General features: G+C 41.7%; 1 protein-coding gene and 1 non-coding gene across 4 annotated transcripts in view; one reads left to right on the top strand and one right to left on the bottom strand.

The window, feature by feature from the left end:
• Window positions 1-23,008, bottom strand: part of nphp1 (nephronophthisis 1) — a 440,043-nt gene that overhangs the window by 361,943 nt on the left and 55,092 nt on the right. For 2 of the 3 annotated variants that reach the window (XM_028820535.2, XM_028820536.2), the window contains exons 16-20: window positions 22,728-22,827; window positions 20,978-21,090; window positions 18,907-18,980; window positions 15,781-15,825; window positions 15,066-15,597 (exon numbers count right to left, since the gene is read on the bottom strand). In XM_028820535.2, the coding sequence (XP_028676368.2) occupies window positions 15,319-15,597; window positions 15,781-15,825; window positions 18,907-18,980; window positions 20,978-21,090; window positions 22,728-22,827 (611 nt within the window). In that variant the 3' untranslated portion in view covers window positions 15,066-15,318. Of the gene's footprint in view, window positions 1-15,065; window positions 15,598-15,780; window positions 15,826-18,906; window positions 18,981-20,977; window positions 21,091-22,727; window positions 22,828-23,008 lie in introns of those variants that run through there. The other variant, XR_007933588.1, reaches the window with a different exon arrangement.
• Window positions 5,722-5,815, top strand: trnai-uau (transfer RNA isoleucine (anticodon UAU)). Its single transcript has 2 exons — window positions 5,722-5,759; window positions 5,780-5,815. It is a non-coding gene; the product is annotated as a tRNA-Ile (tRNA).

Genomic DNA, 23,008 nt, shown 5'->3' with positions numbered 1-23,008 from the left:
CCAAGTATTTAAACTCATCCACCTTCGCCAACTCTACTCCCTGCATCCTCACCATTCCACTGACCTCCCTCTCATTTACACACATGTACTCTGTCCTAGTGGTCCTACTGACCTTCAGAGTGTAATTGCCACAGAATAACTTATGTTGTACTTTGTTATTGCTACAGAAGAATATTTATTTTATTATTATTTTACATTTACACATTTTTTTCTGGGGACCCCGTGGCACCCCATCGAGGAGCCGTAGGCTGTGGATCTCTTAAGATCTCACTGTTGGGTTTGTAAGGTCATGCTACTCCTAAATTTCTATCTTGTTCAAAGATATAAAACAAAGTTCTAAGCTAATCGACCCGTCTGTTCTCCTTTTTTAAAAATAAGAATCGATAGTAGAATCGATAAAGAATCGAATTGTTAAACAGAATCGAAAATGGAATCGGAATCGTGAAAATCTTATCAATTCCCATCCCTATAGATGAGCCATCACTATTACAGGTGGCCCACCAAATCCCAAATTAGAACATTAGAACACTCTAGATGAGAACAGGCCATTCAGCCCAACAAAGCTCGCCAGTCCTATCCACTGATTTCTTCCAAGAAAACATCAAGTCGAGTTTTGAAAGTCCCTAACATCTTACTGTCTACTACACTACTTGGTAGTTCATTCCAAGTTTCTATCGTTCTTTGTGTAAAGAAAAACTCCCTAATGTTTGTGGGAAATTTACCCTTAAGTTTCCAACTGTGTCCCCGTGTTCTTGATGAACTCATTTTAAAATAACAGTCTCGATCCATTGCACTAATTCCCTTCATAATTTTAAACACTTCAATCGTGTCACGTCTTAATCTTCTTTTGCTTAAACGGTAAAGGGTCCGCTCTTTTAATCTTTCCTCATAATTCATCCCCTGTAGCCCTGGAATCAGCCTAGTCGCTCTACTCTGGACCTTTTCTAGCGCTGCTATGTCCTTTTTGTAGCCTGGAGACCAAAACTGCACCCAGTACTGCAGATAAGGCCTCACCAGTGTGTTATAAATATTGAGCAGAACCTCCTTGAACTTGTACTCCACACATCAAGGCGCTATATATCCTAACATTCTGTTAGCCTTCTTAATGGCTTCTGAACACTGTTGGGAAGTCGATAGCTTAGAGTCCACTATGACTCCTAAATCCTTCTCATAAGGTGTACTCTCGATTTTCCGACCGCCCATTGTGTATTCAAACCTAACATTTTTACTTCCAATGTGTAATACTTACATTTACTGACATTAAATTTCATCTGCCACAAATCTGCCTGCCTGCTATCCAAGTCCTTCTGTAATGATATAACAGATTCCAAATTATCTGCTAATCCACCTATCTTGGTATCATCTGCAAACTTAACCAGCTTGTTACTTATATTCCTATCTAAATCATTTATATATATTAAAAATAGCAGCGGCCCTAGCACTGACCCCTGTGGAACACCACTCTTAACATCGGCCAGTTCTGATGAGGTTCCTCACACCATCACCCTCTGCTTCCTGTGTCTGAGCCAATTCTGCACCCATCTACAAACATCACCCTGAACTCCCACCTCTTTTAATTTGATGCCCACCCTCTCATGTGGCACCTTATCAAATGCTTTCTGAAAGTCCAGATAAATAATATCATAAGCTCCACTTTGATCGTATCCTTTTCTTGCTCATAGAATTCCAGCATGTTAGTAAAACACGACCTCCCTCTTCTGAACCCATGCTGACTGCTTAGAATAACTCCTGTCCTTGCCAGGTGTTGCTCGATCTTATCCTTAATAATTCCTTCCATTAAGTTCCCTGTGATGCTCATTAAGCTTACTGGCCTATAGTTGCTTGGATCTGCCCCGTCACCCTTTTTATATAATGGGATGATATTTGCCATTTTCCAGTCCTTCGGAATCTCTCCAGTGTGCAGTGACTTCATAAAAATATGCGTCAAGGGTTTATATCTGTACTCACTAGCCTCCTTAAGAACACAAGGATAAATATTATCTGGTCCTGGTGATTTGTTCGATTTCATCTTATTTAATCTGAGCAGTACTTCTCCCTCTACAATTTCCAAATCCCTCAGTACCTCCTTAGTAGTCCCTGTTACCTCTGGGAGGTTATCCACTTGCTCACTTGTAAACACCTCAGAAAAATGTAAGTTTAAGGCATCCGCTATTTCACTGTCTGTATCTTGTAATTCCCCTTTACTATTTCTGATGCACTTGACCTCCTCCTTGACTGTTCTTTTACTACTAAAATACTGAAAGAATCTCTTAGGGTCTTCTTTCACCTTATCTGCTGTATTCCTCTCCAACTGTCTTTTAGCCTTCCTGATATCCTTCGTAATGGTTGCTCTCATGTTCTCATACGCTCTGCAATTCACTTTGCAGTCATTAGTCTTATCTGCCTTATAAAGCAGTTTTTTCCTTTGCAACTTCTTTTTTAAATCTTTATTAATCCACCGTGGAGTTTTTTTTAGTTTCCTATTAATTCCAAATTTAGGTATGTATCTGTCCTGCATTACATGTAAAACATTTTTAAACCCATTCCACTGCTCCTCAACTGTCTCCACACTTAAAAGCTTATCCCAGTGTATCCTACTTATACTTTGTCGCCTCTGCTCAAAATTAGCCCTACCAAAGTTAAACTTAACAATTTTAGTCTTTGCATCTGCACTCTTACAAAATACTGAGAATTGTATTACATTATGGTCACTTGACCCTAGTGGTTCAATCACCTCTACACGCTCAATTCTATCCTGATTATTACAAAATACTAAATCCAGACAGGCTTCACTCCGTGTTGGTGCTTTAACATGCTGTGTTAAAAAACAGTCATTGATTACTTCTAAAAACTCCTGCTCTTGTACTCCGCCATCTGTAAGGTTATCCCAGTTAATATTTGGATAATTAAAGTCCCCCATGACTATAATATCTCCCTGTAAACTTGCCTTTTTGATATTACAATGGGGACAGGAATCATAGGCTGCAAGAGAATAATAATAATAATCCTCAAAATGAAGAAGCATTGGATGCACAGATGTGGCAACATAAAATTAATCAAAACAACAAGACTGCAACAGCACTACAGTTTTTTGAATGCATTGCTAAAGGCCAATTTAATTTAAAATTATAATCGTCTCCCAAATGAGCTTACATTTGCATTAAAAGAAAATTGGGTTCTATGTTGTTCTCCACCATCTATGACTTTAGCTCTTGACACGCTAAAAAAGTTCTCCATAGTCCATCTCTCCCTGGAAAAAAAAGGTCGTGCATTGATTGAATAGTTACACTGCGTTATTTACATACGTTAGCTACGATGGGTTACATATATGTTTAAGGGTAATCATTATACTTCAATTTACTGAGTTATGTCCTTATATTAAGCTTGTCAATTTATTTTAGTATCCAAATGAAATGTCTATGTTTATGGGACTACCTTAATAGATATACAGATAGATAGATAGACAGATAGATACATAGATACATAGATAGACAGATACACAGATACATAGATAGATAGATACTTTATTAATCCCAATGGGAAATTCACATTCTTCAGCAGCAGCATACTGATACAATAAATAATATTAAATTAAAGAATGATAATAATGCAGGTGAAAAACAGACAATAACTATGTATAATGTGAAATGTTAACGTTTACCCCCCCAGGTGGAATTAAAGAGTCGCATAGTTTGGGGGAGGAACGATCTCCTCAGTCTGTCAGTGGAGCAGGACGGTGACAGCAGTCTGTCGCTGAAGCTGCTCCTCTGTCTGGAGATGATACTATTAAGTGGATGCAGTGGATTCTCCATAATTGATAGGAGCCTGCTGAGCGCCCGTCGCTCTGCCACAGATGTTAAACTGTCTAGCTCCCTGCCAACAATAGAGCTTGCCTTCCTCACCAGTTTGTCCAGGCGTGAGGCGTCTTTCCTCTTAATGCTGCCTCCCCAGCACACCACTGCGTAGAAGAGGGCGCTCGCCACAACCGTCTGATAGAACATCTGCAGCATCTTATTGCAGATGTTGAAGGACGCCAGCCTTCTAAGGTAGTATAACCGGCTCTGTCCTTTCTTGCACAGCGCATCAGTATTGGCAGTCCAGTCTAATTTATCATCCAGCTGCACTCCCAGATATTTATAGGTCTGCACCATCTGCACACAGTCACCTTTGATGATCACGGGGTCAATGAGGGGTCTGGGCCTCCTAAAATCCACCACCAGCTCCTTGGTTTTGCTGGTGTTCAGGTGTAGGTGGTTTGAGTTGCACCATTTAACAAAGTCCTTGATGAGGTTCCTATACTCCTCCTCCAGCCCATTCCTGATGCAGCCCACGATAGCAGTGTCATCAGCGAACTTTTGCACATGGCAGGACTTCGAGTTGTATTGGAAGTCCGATGTATATAGGCTGAACAGGACCGGAGAAAGCACATTCCCCTGTGGCGCTCCTGTGTTTCTGACCACAATGTCAGACGTGCAGTTCCCAAGACGCACATACTGAGGTCTGTCTTTAAGATAGTCCACAATCCATGCCACTAGGAATGAATCTACTCCCATCTCTGTCAGCTTGTCCCTAAGGAGCAGAGGTTGGATTGTGTTGAAGGCGCTAGAGAAGTCTAGAAACATAATTCTTACAGCACCACTGCCTCTGTCCAAGTGGGAGAGGGATCGGTGTAGCATGTAGATGATGGCATCCTCCACTCCCACCTTCTCCTGATATGCAAACTGCAGAGGGTCGAGGGTGTGTTGAACCTGTGGCCTAAGGTGGTGAAGCAGCAGCCTCTCCATGGTCTCTCACATAAGGAGCTTAGGAGCATAAGAATTTAACTAAATTGTTACCGTCATCGTAAGATATCCATGCTGGTGGTTTAAACAGACCATATCTCTATTTTAAACATATGACACCATTTTTTCTTAAAGAACCTTTACATGCAAACAAATAAGTAAAGCCTACTAATACCCCCAAATTCCTACGTGTTTTCTGAAACGTCGCCTTTCAAGCACGCATCTTTCCGAGTCCGTCTTGTAGACGTTAATTCAGTGCTCGGTATCCAAGCCTTCAGGTTTCAAACTAGGACTCTGCCGTTGATGATTTCACTCAAAGCAAAGGGGCTATCGGGGTCCCATTTAAGAATTTCTTCGGATAAGGCGTGTTTCATTCTCTTAATTCACAGGATTGTTCTTTATGATGATTGTGTTTTAATAGCAGTTCTAAAAGATTAAATTAAACACGTAATTCAATAATAAAATCGCGGATCTTAACGATTTCCGCCTCTTGCTACCTCCGCAAACACTCACATTGCTTGCAACCACCAGAATGAAGGAGACACAGCGACTTCTGGCGGATTGATGCCGTAAAGACGGATGCATTTCAAAACGTGTTTGTGTACTGAGATAAACGTCACGGGCCCGTACATGCATCGACCGTTATCTGATATACGAACTTTAAATTTAACCCAAAATCGTTTAACCAGCGTTTTTAATACATCGGGCGGATTCAAACATTAATAATGTAAAGCAACTGAAATGCACATGGTCTATCCTAAAGAAATAACTGGATGAGCTGAACAATGCTAATACCTAGGAATGTGTGGCTTTCTTTCAAATAAAAACGAAACCCTCAGTTACGGAATCATAACATTTGAAAATACAGCATACAAAAAAATACACTTTCAAGTACAACCTCAGCCAGTGAAGAACACTTTTACGCCCAACATTTAGCGAAGCTCCAGTGGCGCAATCGGTTAGCGCGCGGTACTTATATAGCAGTGTCCTTGCGAGCAATGCCGAGGTTGTGAGTTCGAGCCTCACCTGGAGCACAGCTTTTATACTGAAATAATTTAAGCAAAAAGGCACGCAAAATCCACAAAATAATATATTTTAAAATTTTTGAGAAAAAGAAGCCCTCCTAGAGCGCGCCGCAGCTCTAGAGAAAGAGAAAATAAAAATGCGACGTCAATGAGCTGGAAATAACTTGAAACTGAAGGCGGGGCTTGGCGTCTACCCTGGCGTGCACTTGCGCAGTGCGGTGAAACACGAAGCACAGAATGACAGATGTGAAGAAACGCTACGGGACACATTGTGCGACTTTTTAGGAGGTAGCTGTTCATCATGGGACCACCATGTCAGGGTGACAAGAATCTCTCGCCCCAAAATACAACTGTCAAAGGCGGGGCCTCCACTCAGGGGAGGCAGGAATTAACTACAGGGCTGGGAATCCTGTTAAAGGGTGAAAACAAAGTATTTTAATTGCTTGTAAATAAAACCCTTTAAAATAAATTGATGTCAAGAAAGTAATTATTTTGTAACCCTTTGACGACTACTCATCCGTTCATTCCGCGGTTGTTCACCGTACACTTTATCCAGTTTGATGGGTTGTGGCTGACCAGAGGCAGTCTTAGAACCTTTGGGGACAAAGCGGCAGTGATTGATTTAGGTTTGGGCGACATGGGCAGCCGCACAAAGTGCCCTCGCAAAATAAATCGGAATGGCGATTACAGTCTGAGGTGGCCAATCCATTATTAAAGTTAAGGGGCGCGCGCTTCGTAATGTAAGTCCTTGTTATGTACACAGAGGGGTGCCAGCGCTCCGGACACCGAGGAACGTCCTTTCCGCCTAGGGCCCAAGAGAGCTTCGACCGACACTGAAAAGCAGAAACCAAACCTGGGCGATCATTTAAAGAACATAAATAAGTTTTGTAAAATGTTTCTTGTCATATTAAATGGCAAAAAGGTTATGGATCGTACAGTACACGCAGTCATGCAAGATTTATATCCAGTTCTCCTATCGATCATTACCATCTAAGTTTATCTAAAATTATCAGCTGCTTTGCTTTCTGACACGGCGATGACCCGTTTCCAAAAGCAATTATTACTGTAAAAATATTTTGTTATTGTTGTTTATAGTCTCCATTGTCCCTTGCTAGAAAAAGTGGGGTATTGATGCTTTTCACATTGATTACATTTCATTTTCTGTGCATAAATGTGTGATATTGCATGATGGTAATTAAGCATGGATATATATCTTGCCAGTAAAATATATTTGCATGTTAGGAAGATATAACACGCTTAACAAGTAACAATTTGTAAAGTGCTTTGCAAATAAAATAAATAACCAAAGTATTTTTACGACGTCCATACTGGTTCCAGTTTGACACTGAGTAGTTTAACATCCCATGATAAAATTCCATTCATCCATCCATCCATTTTCCAACCCGCTGAATCCGAACACAGGGGTCTGCTGGAGCCAATCCCAGCCAACACAGGGCACAAGGCAGGAACCAATCCTGGGCAGGGTGCCAACTCACCGCAGGACACACACAAACACACCCACACACACTAGGGCCAATTTAGAATTGCCAATCCACCTAACCTGCATGTCTTTGGACTGTGGGAGGAAACCAGAGTGCCTGGAGGAAACCCACGCTGGGGACATGGGGAGAACATGCAAACTCCACGCAGGGGGGATCTGGGAAGCTAACCCAGGTCCCCAGGTCTCCCAACTGCGAGGCAGCAATGCTACCCATTACGCCACCGTGCCGCCCAACCCGCTATATATCCTAACTAATTCCATAGAAGAAAAATATAATTTCAACATCAGCCTATAATCTCAGGAATTGGCTCCCTTACAGAAAATGTTTCAGGTTGGGTGGAGCAGATCCTTAAACCCCTCACCCGTAACACAACCAGCTACATCCAGGACACCACTGACTTCTTAAAAAAACTGTCTGCTTTAGGCCCCTTACCTGAGGGAACCTTACTGGCCACAATGGATGTTGAGGCACTTTACACTAACATCCCCCATGATGATGGCATATTGGCATGTGAAATGTACCTCAAACAACATGATTTACCCACAAAGTCAGTAATAGAAATGATAAAATTCACTCTGACACATAATCTATTCTCTTTTGGACAGGATTGCTACTTACAACAAATGGGGACTGCAATGGGATGTCGGTTTGCACCTCACTATGCAAATCTTTTTATGTCAAAATTGGAGGAAGATTTCATGTCAATGTGCATCGTAAAACCAATGTTGTATCTCCGTTACATAGATGACATCTTCATAATCTGGACTGCCAGTGAAAAGGACCTCCTCCATTTTCATAATGAATATAATTGTTTTCACCCCAACATAAAGCTGAAGCTGAATTACTCAAAAACAGAAGTCAGCTTCCTTGACACCACCGTTCAACTGAAAGACAACACCCTTGTAACTTCTATTTTTCACAAACCGACAGACAGACGGACCTACCTGAAAAATGATAGCTTCAACCCCAAGCATATAAGGCGCTCCATTATTTTCAGCCAAGCAATACGGTACAATCGTATTTGCTCAGACCCAACAGACCGTGATCAACAACTGCAGGAGCTCAGACAAGATTTCATCAAACAAGGTTACACCCCGAAAACAACAGACACTCAAATAAGAGGAGCTACTGTCATACCCAGAGACAACCTTCTGGAATATAAAAACAAAGACAACAAGGATCGCATCCCCCTTGTTGTCACCTACAACCCACATCTTGAAACACTTCGAAAAATTATAAAAGAACTTCAGCCAATACTAAACAATGACCAAACACTGAAAAATGTATTTCCTGAACCTCCCCTCCTGGCATACAGACAACCACCAAACCTTCAACAATTAATTGTCCGAGGCTCCCTAAGTGAACCAACAGAAAATGGCACATCTCCATGCCTACAGAAAAGATGCAAAACATGTGCCCACATCTATGATACAGACCGTATAGTTATACCACACTGCCGACTTGAACATCACATCAAGGGATCATTTTCCTGCAGATCATCTAATGTGGTCTACCTAATTTTCTGCATGAAATGTCCTGACACTGCACTCTATGTGGGAGAAACTGGACAAACACTCCGCCAGAGAATGAATTTACACAGGTTCCACATTAAACATGGCAACACAGATGTTCCTGTGGCGGCCCACTTCAACAGCCATGGACACTGTGAGAAGGACTTTAAGGTCACAGTGCTTATGGGCAACTTCAAAACACAGCAAGAGAGAAAAGAATGGGAAGTTAAACTCATGCTAAAATTTAATACTTTACAACATGGATTGAATAAAGACAAGAGTTTTATGGCCAGATATGAGGATTGTTTACATCTCTCAGAATGACAGACAACCTGTCTACAGACCCACATTGTTCTGCAAAAACTCATTACAAACTTCAAAAGACTTTGTTGGACAGTTATCTTATCCAGAGATCTTGACAATACATTGTTCATTTCTCTCTTGCTAAATTAACCCTAGCCTGAATGAATCTATTAATTTTTTACATTCAAAATCTCTCATTTAAATTTTTACCAATGTTGTTTCTTGTCCTAGAGTGTGTATATAAACATAGGAAACTTCAGTTTCTGTATTACATCTTGCCTGAAGAAGGGGCCTGAGTTGCCTCGAAAGCTTGCATATTGTAATCTTTCTAGTTAGCCAATAAAAGGTGTCATTTTGCTTGGCTTTTCTCTACATTCATAATGGCTAACACGGTACAGCACCCTAGTACTACTAACATCAGCACTATATTTCTTCATGTGTTCAAACTGTTGCCAAAACAAATAAAATCCTTTCTGAGCTGCATAGTTTTTTTCTTTAAAAACATGCATTTTAATTTGAAATCTTCCCTTAGATAGATAGATCAGTTTTTTTATTTTTAATAAATTTGCAAAAACCTCAAGTAAACTTTTTTCATGTTGTCATTATGGGGTGTTGTGTGTAGAATTCTGAGGCAAAAAATGAATTTAATCCATTTTGGAATAAGGCTGTAACATAACAAAAGGTGGAAAAAGTGACGCGCTGTGAATACTTTCCGGATGCACTGTATATATTATATTATGCCGGGGGGCTGTGCCCAGCCAGGACGCAGAGAAGAATTTGGAGAGGGACTATGCCTCCTCCGGACCACGAGAGGGCAGCCCCCTGGTTTGTGTGGGGGGCCACGGGAACTGAGCATGGAAGCTCAGCCCTATAAGGGCCCGTGGCCACCGCCAGGCAGAGGCGTAACTACTGTAGGGTTTTCAGCACCCGGGGACAACTGAAGATTTCGCGCCCCCTCCTGTTTGCCGAAATGCAATGGGGAAGGGAAATTTGGCGCCCCCTGGATGCTGCACCCGGGGACAGATGTCCCCCCCCCCCCCCCCCCCCCCGAGCTATGCCACTGCCGCCAGGGGGTGCCCCGAAGACCCTGGAGCCCTGGACGTCGGCACTTCCTCCACACCCGGAGGTGCTGGCGGAAGCATTACCAGGGACACCCGGTTAGGAAGTGCTGCAGGAAGTTCATCAAGGGGCACCTGGAACATGTCCGGGTGGACGTAAGAGGGGCTGCCTCCCTCCATTTGTCAGATGGAGTCAGGTGGAAGAGGACGAAGCTCGGAGGAGAGGAGAGGAGGCGGTGAAGAAAGGACAGGTTGTAGTGAGAGGCCTGGACTGAGGGTGCTTGGTGCAGGGGCACTGGGTTGTGTGCTAGGACATTACTTGTAAATAAACGTGTGGTGGTGTTTGAACATCCATGTATGCCTGTCTGTGTCGAGGCTGATCTCCACAATATACTGTATATATATATATCTGTCCCTGGGGCCTCCTCCCGGTTGGACGTGCCCGGAACACCTCACCAGGGAGGCGTCCAGGAGGCATCCTGATCAGATGCCCAAGCCACCTCATCTGACTCCTCTCGATGCGGAGGAGCAGCGGCTCTACTCTGAGCCCCTCCCGGATGACTGAGCTTCTCACCCTATTTTAAGGGAAAGCCCAGACACCCTGCGGAGGAAACTCATTTCAGCCGCTTGTATTCGCGATCTCGTTCTTTCGGTCACTACCCATAGTTCATGACCATAGGTGAGGGTAGGAACATAGATCGACTGGTAAATTGAGAGCTTTGCCTTACGGCTCAGCTCCTTTTTCACCACGACAGACCGATGCAGCGCCCGCATTACTGCGGATGCCGCACCGATCCGCCTGTCGATCTCACGCTCCATTCTTCCCTCACTCGTGAACAAGATCCCGAGATACTTGAACTCCTCCACTTGAGGCAGGATCTCGCTACCAACCCTATTTTATGTTAAGACCACCAAATGAAGGAGCTGGTCTTCTGTATTATTCAAGATCTGTGGGTCCCCTAGAGTTTTCCTTTCTTCAACATGCTTATTTTTTACCTCTTTTCCTTGTTCCAGTGCTGCAATACATAAAGGTCAGTTTGCTATTTTATGTTTAATTGCAGTTCTTTATTGGTTGATCTTTATGCATTTTTGAGTTTGATCATGAATGGACAGACTAGAGCTTTATGCAGTATGTAAAATTGTGGTCGGCTTTACTGTTGTCACACACGTGCGCATGGGAGGCAGCTGAAGGGCTCACAGAAGGATAATTCCCTGCCAGACCAGGGGGTGATAGATGTGGTGTTATGGGTCCACAGCTCTTCCAGCAAAGGCCAGTTTGTTGTTAAATGAATAATCACCGCTCTTGCGGCTAGCGAGGGGGCGTGGTGGCTGTAGTGAGCCGCAGGGCAATCTGCGGTGTGGGCGTTTCTCACCTAAATGCACAGGTGAGGGACTGCCCACATCCGGGATTGTTCATGTGGCTAATGGGCTGCAGCTGCCATGTCCTCTCTGCATACAGGTGCTGGTCATAAAATTAGAATATCATGACAAAGTTGATTTATTTCAGTAATTCCATTCAAAAAGTGAAACTTGTATATTAGATTCATTCATTACACACAGACTGATGTATTTCAAATGTTTATTTCTTTTAATGTCGATGATTATAACTGACAACTAATGAAAGTCCCAAATTCAGTATCTCGGAAAATTAGAATATTGTGAAAAGGTTCAATATTGAAGACACCTGGTGCCACACTCTAATCAGCTAATTAACTCAAAACACATTAAATGGTCTCTCAGTCTAGCTCTGCAGGCTACACAATCATGGGGAAGACTGCTGACTTGACAGTTGTCCAAAAGACGACCATTGACACCTTGCACAAGGAGGGCAAGACACAAAAGGTCATTGCTAAAGAGGCTGGCTGTTCACAGAGCTCTGTGTCCAAGCACATTAATAGAGAGGCGAAGGGAAGGACAAGATGTGGTAGAAAAAAGTGTACAAGCAATAGGGATAACTGCACCCTGGAGAGGATTGTGGAACAAAACCCATTCAAAAATGTGGGGGAGATTCACAAAGAGTGGACTGCAGCTGGAGTCAGTGCTTCAAGAACCACCAGGCACAGACGTATGCAAGACATGGGTTCAGCTGTCGCATTCCTTGTGTCAAGCCATTCTTGAACAAGAGACAGCATCAGAAGCGTCTCGCATTTGGACTGCTGCTGAGTGGTCCAAAGTTATGTTCTCTGATGAAAAGTAAATTTTGCATTTCCTTTGGAAATCAAGGTCCCAGAGTCTGGAGGAAGAGAGGAGAGGCACAGAATCCACGTTGTGTGAGGTCCAGTGTAAAGTTTCCACAGTCAGTGATGGTTTGGGGTGCCATGTCATCTGCTGGTGTTGGTCCATTGCGTTTTCTGAGGTCCAAGGTCAACGCAGCCGTCTACCAGGAAGTTTTAGAGCACTTCATGCTTCCTGCTGCTGACGAACTTTATGGAGATGCAGATTTCATTTTCCAATAGGACCTGGCACCTGCACACAGTGCCAAAGCTACCAGTACCTGGTTTAAGGACCATGGTATCCCTGTTCTTGATTGGCCAGCAAACTCGCCTGACCTTAACCCCATAGAAAATCTATGGGGTATTGTGAAGAGAAAGATGCAATACACCAGACCCGACAATTCAGAAGATCTGAAGGCCACTATCAGAGCAACATGGGCTCTCATAACACCTGAGCAGTGCCACAGACTGATCGACTCCATGCCACGCTGCATTGCTGCAGTAATCCAGGCCAAAGGAGCCCCAACTAAATATTGAGTGCTGTACATGCTCATACTTTTCATGTTCATACCTTTCAGTTGGCCAACATTTCTAAAAGTCCTTTTTTTGCATTGGTCTTAATTGATATTCTAATTTTCCGAGATACTGAATTTGGGACTTTCATCAGTTGTCAGTTATAATCATCAACATTAAAAGAAATAAACATTTGAAATACATCAGTCTGTGTGTAATCCATCCATCCATTTTCCAACCCGCTGAACCCAAACACAGGGTCACGGGGGTCTGCCAGAGCCAATCCCAGCCAACACAGGGCACAAGGCAGGAACCAATCCCGGGTAGGGTGCCAACCCACCGCAGCTGTGTGGAATGAATGAATCTAATATACAGGTTTCACTTTTTGAATGGAATTACTGAAATAAATCAACTTTGTCATGATATTCTAATTTTATGACCAGCACCTGTATATAGAGAAGCGTGAGCCGGTTAAGGGGGAGAAGTAAAAGAGAGACGACAAAGGTTTTAGAAGGAAGGAAGGAAGGAAGCATGTAAGGAAGGGAGAGGGGGCGAGTGTGCCGGTGTGAGCGAGTGAGTGAGTGAACAAGCTCGCAGCAGCTGAATAGGCAACCTGGGTGTGAGGCCGACACCCCAGGCGTAGTAGTTGTTGTCGCTCCCGCAGAGTTTTATGAAGGATGGGAGTGACTGGAAGGTGGATGATTCTCCATGGATGACCGCGGGAATCAGGACTTGGGAACATAGTGTCCTCGACGTGAGAGCCTTGGCCGTATGGAGGATTTCCCAGGTCACTGTCAGGGGGAGCCGACCGGAGCCAAGGATCGGAAAGGCGACTGACAGTTGCAGTAGGAGTAGTCAGAAGGTCAGCTGCAATGAGAGCGTCTCTCCTGTAGAGCAGCCCAGACGGGAGTAGCAGGGGAGCCGCCAGGCTAAACAGAAGACACCGGGCTTTTTGGTTTTAACATGTTGCTTCCTGTGTTATTTTACCTCATGGTTTTTAGAAGAGTTTTTCTATTGGTTTTAACCTCCACTTCACAACGGTTTTTATGTATTATTTATTTAAGGAAGATTTATTGAACTTTGAACACTGCTCTGTTGCACTTTGAATTTGTTTGTTTAATAAAAGCACTTTGCACATTTTATACTTCATCCCCTTGCTCATTGTTATTGCCTCACTGTCTAGCTCATCGGTGACATTACTGACAGTGCTGGGTTCAAGGGCTCTCAGACCAACAAGTGGAGCACGGAGTCGAACTCGCATCGTCACAGCAGGGTGCACTAATCCTCCCTCTTTTTCATTGGCAGACCAACCACAGGAAATTTAGCTTGGACTCGAGGATGTTGCTTCTGTTTTCCAGGTCCAGTGATGTCACTTCCACTTCTGGGACTGATGATGTCACTTCTGGTCCCGAGAACGTCATCTCCGCTTCCTGCCCCGATGACATCACTTCCCCTGCCCGGCCTGTTATTGTTAAACTGAAATCTGTTGAGACCTGTTCTGTGGAACCAACCTTTCAATTTTGGCAGCCTAATTCAAATATACAGACGGCTGCCCCCAAACCTCTTCCTGTGTCTGTCCAATCTTTTCACACTGTACATGCACTTACTTCTGTGTAGGAAATCAAATTATTGTAAATGCAATGTAACATTCTCCAACCTGCTTAATCCAATTTAGGCTTATCCCAGAGCCTATTCACACACACACACACTCAAACTCACACTCATACAGAGCTAGTTTGGAATCACCAACTGACCTAACAAAAGGTTTTCAGACTTGGGGCTGTGGCTCCCTGGGGGTCCATCACACTGTGCTCACCATTCCAATTTTGAAGGTTGTCTTTAAATCACCTCAAATAGTTCTTAAATAAATAAAACTGAAAATATTCTGTAGTTGTTGTATGAAAGTATTCATGTATCAGTTTTGTTATAGACTGGCGCTGTAATTCTCAACTCGAGGGCCTTAAAAGGGAGTGTTAGCCGGTATCTTTCTCCTTGGTTATTAAAGCCAGTGGGATGACTTGAGCATCGGGAAGACAATGATGAAAAATGAAATCCATAGCAGAAGAGCAAAGTGGAAACCATAGCACACTAATCAGAACCATTACAAAATAATAAAAGGACATGTGAGGCAAAGCAAAAAATGAAAAGTATCAAGTGTAGAAAAATAACAAGAAAATCTTTAATTTACCAAAATGCCGATATCAAAGAAAATGAAATGCAACAAATATAAATTCACATATGTACATATTTTCATTTGTGCAACATGCATGAGCAATTCAATTATTCACACTGAGCATTTATAAATATGAGGAGTAAAACTGCTGATGCAATTATCATTTCTTCAAAAAGCACAAACAACTTCAGCTTCTAATCAGACCTTTGCCAAATGGCTCTGCGTATTTCAGATTTTTTTCACGCTATTGCAGACGCCTCTCTTCCCATACTGAGAAAATCGTAAGTTATCTCGGATATATCAAAAGCCTCTTGGGTGGAGTCTGGAGAGAGCAAATAAAACAGAGAACCGCGTTTTTCTTTGTTAAGTCTCAAAAACTCTGCGATAACCTTCCACCGAGTAGCTTCAACATCATCATCTGCCCATTTGGCCGTGGGCAGGGATTGGGAGTGAAGAAGGGGATAAATGCTGTTGAGATACAGAACAGCAAATTCTGACTTCAAAAGCTCATTGTCTCTCTGTAAAATAATACAAAAGTTCCATTAAAACAGAAAGATGTACACGGATTCTGTCTTCAAAAATGGATTGTAAATGCAAGTCAGAAGTGAAAAAGAAAACAATGACTAAATTGTCATACAGTTAACTGTCACTGAAATATTTTAATCTGAGTGACGGAAAATTAAAGAAATGACATTTCAAACCTTTTCTGATCTCTTCAGACTCAATTCCTTTTCAGACCAAACACTCTAAATAATAAAAACAAACATTTACAGTAAATGACTGTGTCCTAATATTAGTGTTTTTAAAATAAATCCATAATATAAAGCACCCAAAATGACAGGTAACGTAAGTTAAAGCTGAACCAAAACCATGTTTTAATGCACAGTAATAATTAGCATATAGATTGATAACTGTTTCATTAATGTCTAACAATACAGTAATCCCTCCTCCATCGCGGGGGTTGCGTTCCAGAGCCACCCGCGAAATAAGAAAATCCGCGAAGTAGAAACCATATGTTTATATGGTTATTTTTATATTGTCATGCTTGGGTCACAGATTTGCGCAGAAACACAGGAGGTTGTAGAGAGACAGGAACGTTATTCAAACACTGCAAACAAACATTTGTCTCTTTTTCAAAAGTTTAAACTGTGCTCCATGACAAGACAGAGATGACAGTTCTGTCTCACAATTAAAAGAATGCAAACATATCTTCCTCTTCAAAGGAGTGCGCGTCAGGAGCACAGTCTGTCAGAAAGAGAGAGGAAAGCAAACAAATCAATAGGGCTGTTTGGCTTTTAAGTATGCGAAGCACCGCTGGTACAAAGCTGTTGAAGGCGGCAGCTCACACCCCCTCCGTCAGGAGCAGAGAGAGAGAGAGAGAGAGAGAGAGAGAAAAACAAACAGTCAAAAATCAATACGTGCCCTTCGAGCTTTTAAGTATGCGAAGCACCGTGCAGTGCAGCATGTCGCTTCAGGAAGAAGCTGCACAGAAGATAGCAACGTGAAGATAATCTTTCAGCATTTTTATTTTTAGACAAGTGTCCGTATCGTCTAGGTGCGCGAACAGCCCCCCTGCTCACACCCCCTACGTCAGGATCAGAGAAAGTCAGCGCAAGAGAGAGAGAGAGAAAAGTAAGTTGGGTAGCTTCTCAGCCATCTGCCAATAGTGTCCCTTGTATGAAATCAACTGGGCAAACCAACTGAGGAAGCATGTACCAGAAATTAAAAGACCCATTGTCCTCAGAAATCCGCGAACCAGCAAAAAATCCGCAATATATATTTAAATATGCTTACATATAAAATCCGCGATAGTGTGAAGCCGCGAAAGGCGAAGCGCGATATAGCGAGGGATCACTGTATCTCATTGTAACCTCCTAAGCATTAGACTTGAGCTGTAAGAAGTGTGCTAAAAGCGTTAGTGCTGAGCGCTACTCGGGCAACGGCCTAGGCGTGACTTGTGTAAGTGTCAGGCCTGAGCGTTAACAGTGTAGACGTGTCTTCTCCTGGTCTCATAATGGAGCCTCTCATCAGCAGCGATGACGAAGTGAATCTGAATCTGTCTTCAGGCAGTGAGATTGAAATGGTCAGTGAAACTGAAAAAGTTTCTGATGAATCCAAAAGTGACCTTCGCGTCACTCGTACATGTACAGTTCACATTATTATTATTTTTTTTTGTATTATTTATGTGTACTTTTATTATACTTTCTGCATGTCTGACTTTGTATTTTAGTATTTTGCACGTTTTACAGTAGAAAGATGAGATTTAGTAAAAATGCCATTTTTCAAGCCCAGAAATGCAATGCTTTTAATGTTTTTTACCTTCTTGTATACGAAGTATAGAAAAAGTATAGTAATCATCAAAAATATGACCTTGAGATTTTGATGAATCTTGATGTTTTAGACCTCTCTGAGTCCGAAAATACAGTTTTTTTGAAATTATGTCTGTGTGTGTATGCATGTGTAAGCAACGATAACTCAAAAACGCAATGGAATAGATGGATGAAATTTAAAATACTACCAGCCCTTTAATTCAAAGGCCCGCTTTGTTCCAGACTATGATTACCCAATGATCTTCCAATTAATGCAAGCTTTTTGCATTTTTTTAACCTTACACATTCCCATCTGTGTACCTGAGAACATGCAGTAGCAACAAGCCTGGACTGCATGCAAGAGACTGTTACAACTGACAGAGCAGAGTTATAAATTGCCAGAATGGGAGTTAAATTAGTGATATAATTGGAAACATCCGAGTATTCATCACCCTCCACATTGGCTGTGACTGAGGGCAATGTTAATAATGGCAGACTTCATATAAATGCAGAAAGTGAAAATGTGGATGCAATTAGCTACAACACAATCCCTCAGGCACCAGGCTGTACTGACCTCAGTAAACTAAAAGGCAGTCGTCCTGTACGGCCTAACTACTGTAGCATGGGGGCAAGATATTATAGATATGTTTGCAGGAAATCATAAGAAAAGCAGAAAGTGGTATTCCCTACTAAATGTCTAATAATTTTTCAAATGTTTTGTAATGGCTGGCTGGAACTCCAGATGGATGGAAAGACCAGGGGAGAGAGTATTGGCAGGGCACTACCTTCCCTGGGACGGTAGAGGGCAGCTCTCCTGGGTGGCTGTGGCACCATGGAGTTCCGCAGGGCATACTGGGAGTTGAAGTTTGGTGCAGCCCTGTTGGGTTCCGTGGGGGCCACCAGGAGGAGCTGCAGAGCCCTACAGGGGGCTTTCACCACACTTGGGGGGTGATTTCAGGTCTGATTAATGAGCCACCTGGAACACTCCAAGGGTCAACTTAAAAGGAGTCACCTCACTTCATTCCGAGAGTCAGCATCGGGAGGAAGAGGAACAAAGCTTGCCAAGAGGAGGATGAGGAGGAGTGGAGATGGATGACAAGGAGAGGAGGAGAAGAAGAAGAAGAAGGGACTGTGCTATTTTGGTGTTTGTACTTTGATGCTGTGGGGAGTAAGGGAAAAGTGTTTCCCACATGAATAAACGTGTGTTGTGTGGCAAACCCGTGCCTCTCTGCCTGTCGGGGTTGGGGCAGCTGGAGCACATCTGGTGTCCCCAGTTTATTCAATTTCCATTTTACCTTCTGTATATTATTTTAAATAAGAATTAAAGGAAAAATAGCATTAAAAATCATGCCCAAACTCGATCAAGGCTCTGGGACCCCATGACCCATGATTGAATTAAGCAAGTTAGAGAATGTCATGTGGTGCAAATTTAAACGATTGGCTTAGTCACGTGTAATGAACACCAATAATTTTAACAGCTGCTTGTTTCAAAAATTCATAAACATTAAAAAAACATACCCTGAGAGCATCCATCAAGTCAGTTTGTTCTACAGTCAGAGGAAATGTTGCTAACAGTGGGCTGCAAATCAAATCTGTATAAATAAGAAGAGACATAAATTCAAAACATAGTCACGATACTGGAAAAAAAAATCAACCTTGTATAAAATGTACAGTTCTGGAGGGCAGAAGAACATCATTTGCAAAACTAAGAAAGAAACAAATGCATAATAAGATATTATACCTCAGAGATGGGTTGGCACCCTTCCCAGGATTGGTTTCTGCCTTGCGCCCTGTGTTGGCTGGGATTGGCTCCAGCAGACCCCCGTGACCCTGTGTTCAGATTCAGCGGGTTGGAAAATGGATGGATGGATGGATGGATATTATACCTTAGTTAGTAAAGACACCCACTTAAATGTAGTACTATCGAGTATGTTGTAGTTAATGTTCCTCCGGTAAAGCAAAGGTGGATGACTGAATATATTCAAGTGATTATAAACACCATCGGTTCACAAATAACTCACTTTTCCATTTAAAATGCACATATATACAAATGCACTGTTGACTGACTCACTCACTCACTCATCAACAAAAACACTATTTCTTGTTCAGTTAAAAAGGTGAAATTGGGCAGGATTGTACATCTACATCAGTTGGTATCCACTCAGAAATGACATTTTGATATATCAATATTTAAGAGTGTGCGGCACGGTGGCGCAGTGGGTAGCGCTGCTGCCTTGCAGTTGGGAGATCTGGGGACCTGGGTTTGCTCCCTGCGTGGAGTTTTCATGTTCTCCCCGTGTCTGCGTGGGTTTCCTCCGGGCGCTCCGGTTTCCTCCCACGGTCCAAAGACATGCAGGTTAGGTGGATTGGCGATTCTAAATTGGGCCTAGTGTGTACTTGGTGTGTGGGTGTGTTTGTATGTGTCTTGCGGTGGGTTGGCACCCTGCCCGGGATTGGTTCCTGCCTTGTGCCCTGTGTTGGCTGGGATTGGCTCCAGCAGACCCCCGTGACCCTGTGTTCGGATTCAGCGGGTTGGAAAATGGATGGATGGATGAATATTTAAGGGTAACACCCTACCCCCCCCAACAATAGAAAAACTAGATACCCAGAAATCTCAAAAATGCTTTGAGTGATTGAAATTTGGGGACATTATAGGAAAAAGAAAATTTTTTTTAAATTTGTTAACATTTTATTGTCTATATTAATGCTGTAGTTATACTAATGTATATGTTCTGCTCTGCGCCAGAAGAAGGCTTCATGGAAATGAAGGCCACAGCAAAAGCAATTGACAGGCCTTGTGAACAGCAGCACTGACCAATATAATGACCGGGTTAGGAAGATGGATGGATGAATGCAATCAAGGCACTGTATCTGGAGCACTTCCAGGTGCCTTATAAAAGGAGCCAGAGTCGGGTGGGTGAAGATGAAGCTTGGCAGAAGGAGTGGAGGAAAAGACAGAAAGAAGAGAAGTGTGCTGTGTGCTTGGGACTGCGCTGTACATTTGGGAAACGGGGGAAGGCGTCTCCCACAAGAGAAAGAAAGAAAAATAAAAGCGTGTACTTCCACTTGTGTCCCACATCTGTCTGTGTCAGGGTTGGGGTGGCTGGTGCACCCCCTGGTGGTGCACAACTGCAATAAATTTTTCATCCCAAAGACCAAGCAAATCCAAGTATAGTTCAAGTGCTACAACATAAGTCTGTTCATTTGCAGTGTTGGCACTATTACTGCTAGGACGATAATACTGCGACTTCATTTTTATGTTGATAACTGCATGCTTATGGAGTATATTTTGTAAACACATAATCATTCATCACAATACTGCTTATTATATAGAATAAATCAAAGTAATTTTCCTTATATTTCGCTGTGGCCAGCTAACTTTATTACTCACTACAAGAACCACTATAATGTGTTGTAGTTTTAACCTTTATATTTACTCATTTAGCAGATGCTTTTATCCAAAGTGCCTAACAAAAGTACAAATTACAAAGTGTAAACCACATCAAGCAGACAGCATATTAAACATTTACATAATAGGTAGTAGTAGTATTGTCAAATGTCCAGATTATGCTGAATAGTTTCTTTTTACCTGCACTCTGGATGCTGAATCGATCTCTCAGTAGTGCATCAGCAAGAACTTGTCTATATAACACCAATAAATGAATCCAACATGTAGCGCCCACTAAGTTATCAGGAAGAAGGCTGTTAAAAATAAACAAAGAAAATGCAACTTATAATAAGAGTATTAACAGAGAAAGTCCATAACACTTTCTTCACTTATGTATATCAAGTGGAATTTCAAATTTTTCTGTGAATGTCTGCTTGTAAGCAACCCCATATTCTATAATCAACTGATAATTGGTACAACGTTTCAGATAATAAAAGATCTTGTGTGTGCAAGATGAACAAGCAGATAACAGGATCATTTTAATTTATTATTCATTTATGGCACTGATGATTACAAATAATCCTCCTTGGGAAACTGGTTCATTCCAACTTTTATGAATCCTTTAATAACAATTTGACAAACAGAGCATCAGTTACAGGTATCAGGTCCACTTTGGAAGACTTACCCACCACAGACTCAAGGCTTATATACAATGAAATCAAAAACCTGATGCAATTATCTACACACTTTCTGTCTTATACAAATCCAGTGTTGCAAATGTCATTAATTCTTTGACCGTTACACTTGCTCTTTAAAAATAAATTGCAAAATTAATGGCCAATATATCAAGGTCATGATATCAAAAGTATACAAATACAATCAAAATGAAGGCAAAAAGTGCTGTGATATGTTCAGAAGACACAAAAGTGAATTCTGCAATTATGTTTGGGTTTGTTTTGAAAAATATGAGATGTATTATATGATCTTGTCTTACAACTACATCCTTAGTGGCTACACCAGAATGATTTACATACCCTTAACGTTGCAAATCACACACACACACATTTGTCATAGAATGTAATCACGTCAAATTGTCCCAAAGTGGATGAGTTTTCCAAAACTGCAGTCATGAACAAAAAACAAACATTTTACATCTACAGTAAGACAGAAATTCTACAAACACAATTTATATATTACATACATAAACATTTTTAAACACCCACTGAACAGTGATAGAAAAGAAATGTTTTTTGACAGATGTAGAACTTTGTTCTGATAAAAACCATTCAATAAACTGCTAATCTGATGATTCAATTATAAACTTCATCTGCACAACAAAAGAACGCTTTGCTTTATAATGCCTCCCATATATACACACACGTAAAGTGGATATACACAAGATAGATAGATAAAACCTTTAGCCTACTTTATATATAAAAACATAAATATAGAAAATATTCATATACAAAATGTTATCAAAATGACTTTCAGTAAGTGGTTAATTGTTTTCTCCCTTGAATATTTTTTGCTACGTGTGTCCTCATGTTTATTACCATAATAAGTACATTATATTAGTATGTGTGAATGGGAGGCAATCTAAGGGCTTAGTTCAGAGTAAGCAACAGGAACTGGGGTTGATGAACAGCACTAATGTCTTTTCTCCCTTTTCTACAGACTATCAGAAGGGAAGACCGCTTAACAAAACTCCACCCACTTCTGGCTCCAGACCACTCCCCTCTACTGACCTCATTTCCCTTCCTATCCCGCCTCTTTTAAGAATGAACCACTCACACACCAGATCAGTCTGATATGACTCAGCCTTTTATGATTACTTGTGATGTTGGTAGCGACAATATACAGTGTGGACTCCCCAAACCTTTATAATTGTTCTCGTGTTTACAATATATATATATGTGTGTGTATAAATATATATGTGTGTGTGTATACATACTTTAATTGTGTCCTTGTTTGAGCACTTGGTGTTTTTAGTTTTATCAGCAGTTTAGGAAGCTTTCTTGCTGTTATCATCTGGTGTAAAACATTGTTATTGGCTGGAAAGAATGAAAAAAACAATAAAACAACAATATTAATATTTTAATTAAAAGTTTGGAAAGAAAAAAAAAAACAACAGAACAACAATATTATTTACATTAAAAGTTTAGGCTTCCATTTTTCAAAAAGGCCAGGACATGTCTCAGTGATACAAACTGATTATTCTTAATCACATTGTTA

The sequence above is a fragment of the Erpetoichthys calabaricus genome, chromosome 15 (genome assembly GCF_900747795.2).
Source record: "Erpetoichthys calabaricus chromosome 15, fErpCal1.3, whole genome shotgun sequence".
Lineage (NCBI taxonomy): Eukaryota > Metazoa > Chordata > Cladistia > Polypteriformes > Polypteridae > Erpetoichthys > Erpetoichthys calabaricus.
This window is presented reverse-complemented; position numbering and strand designations above follow the sequence as displayed.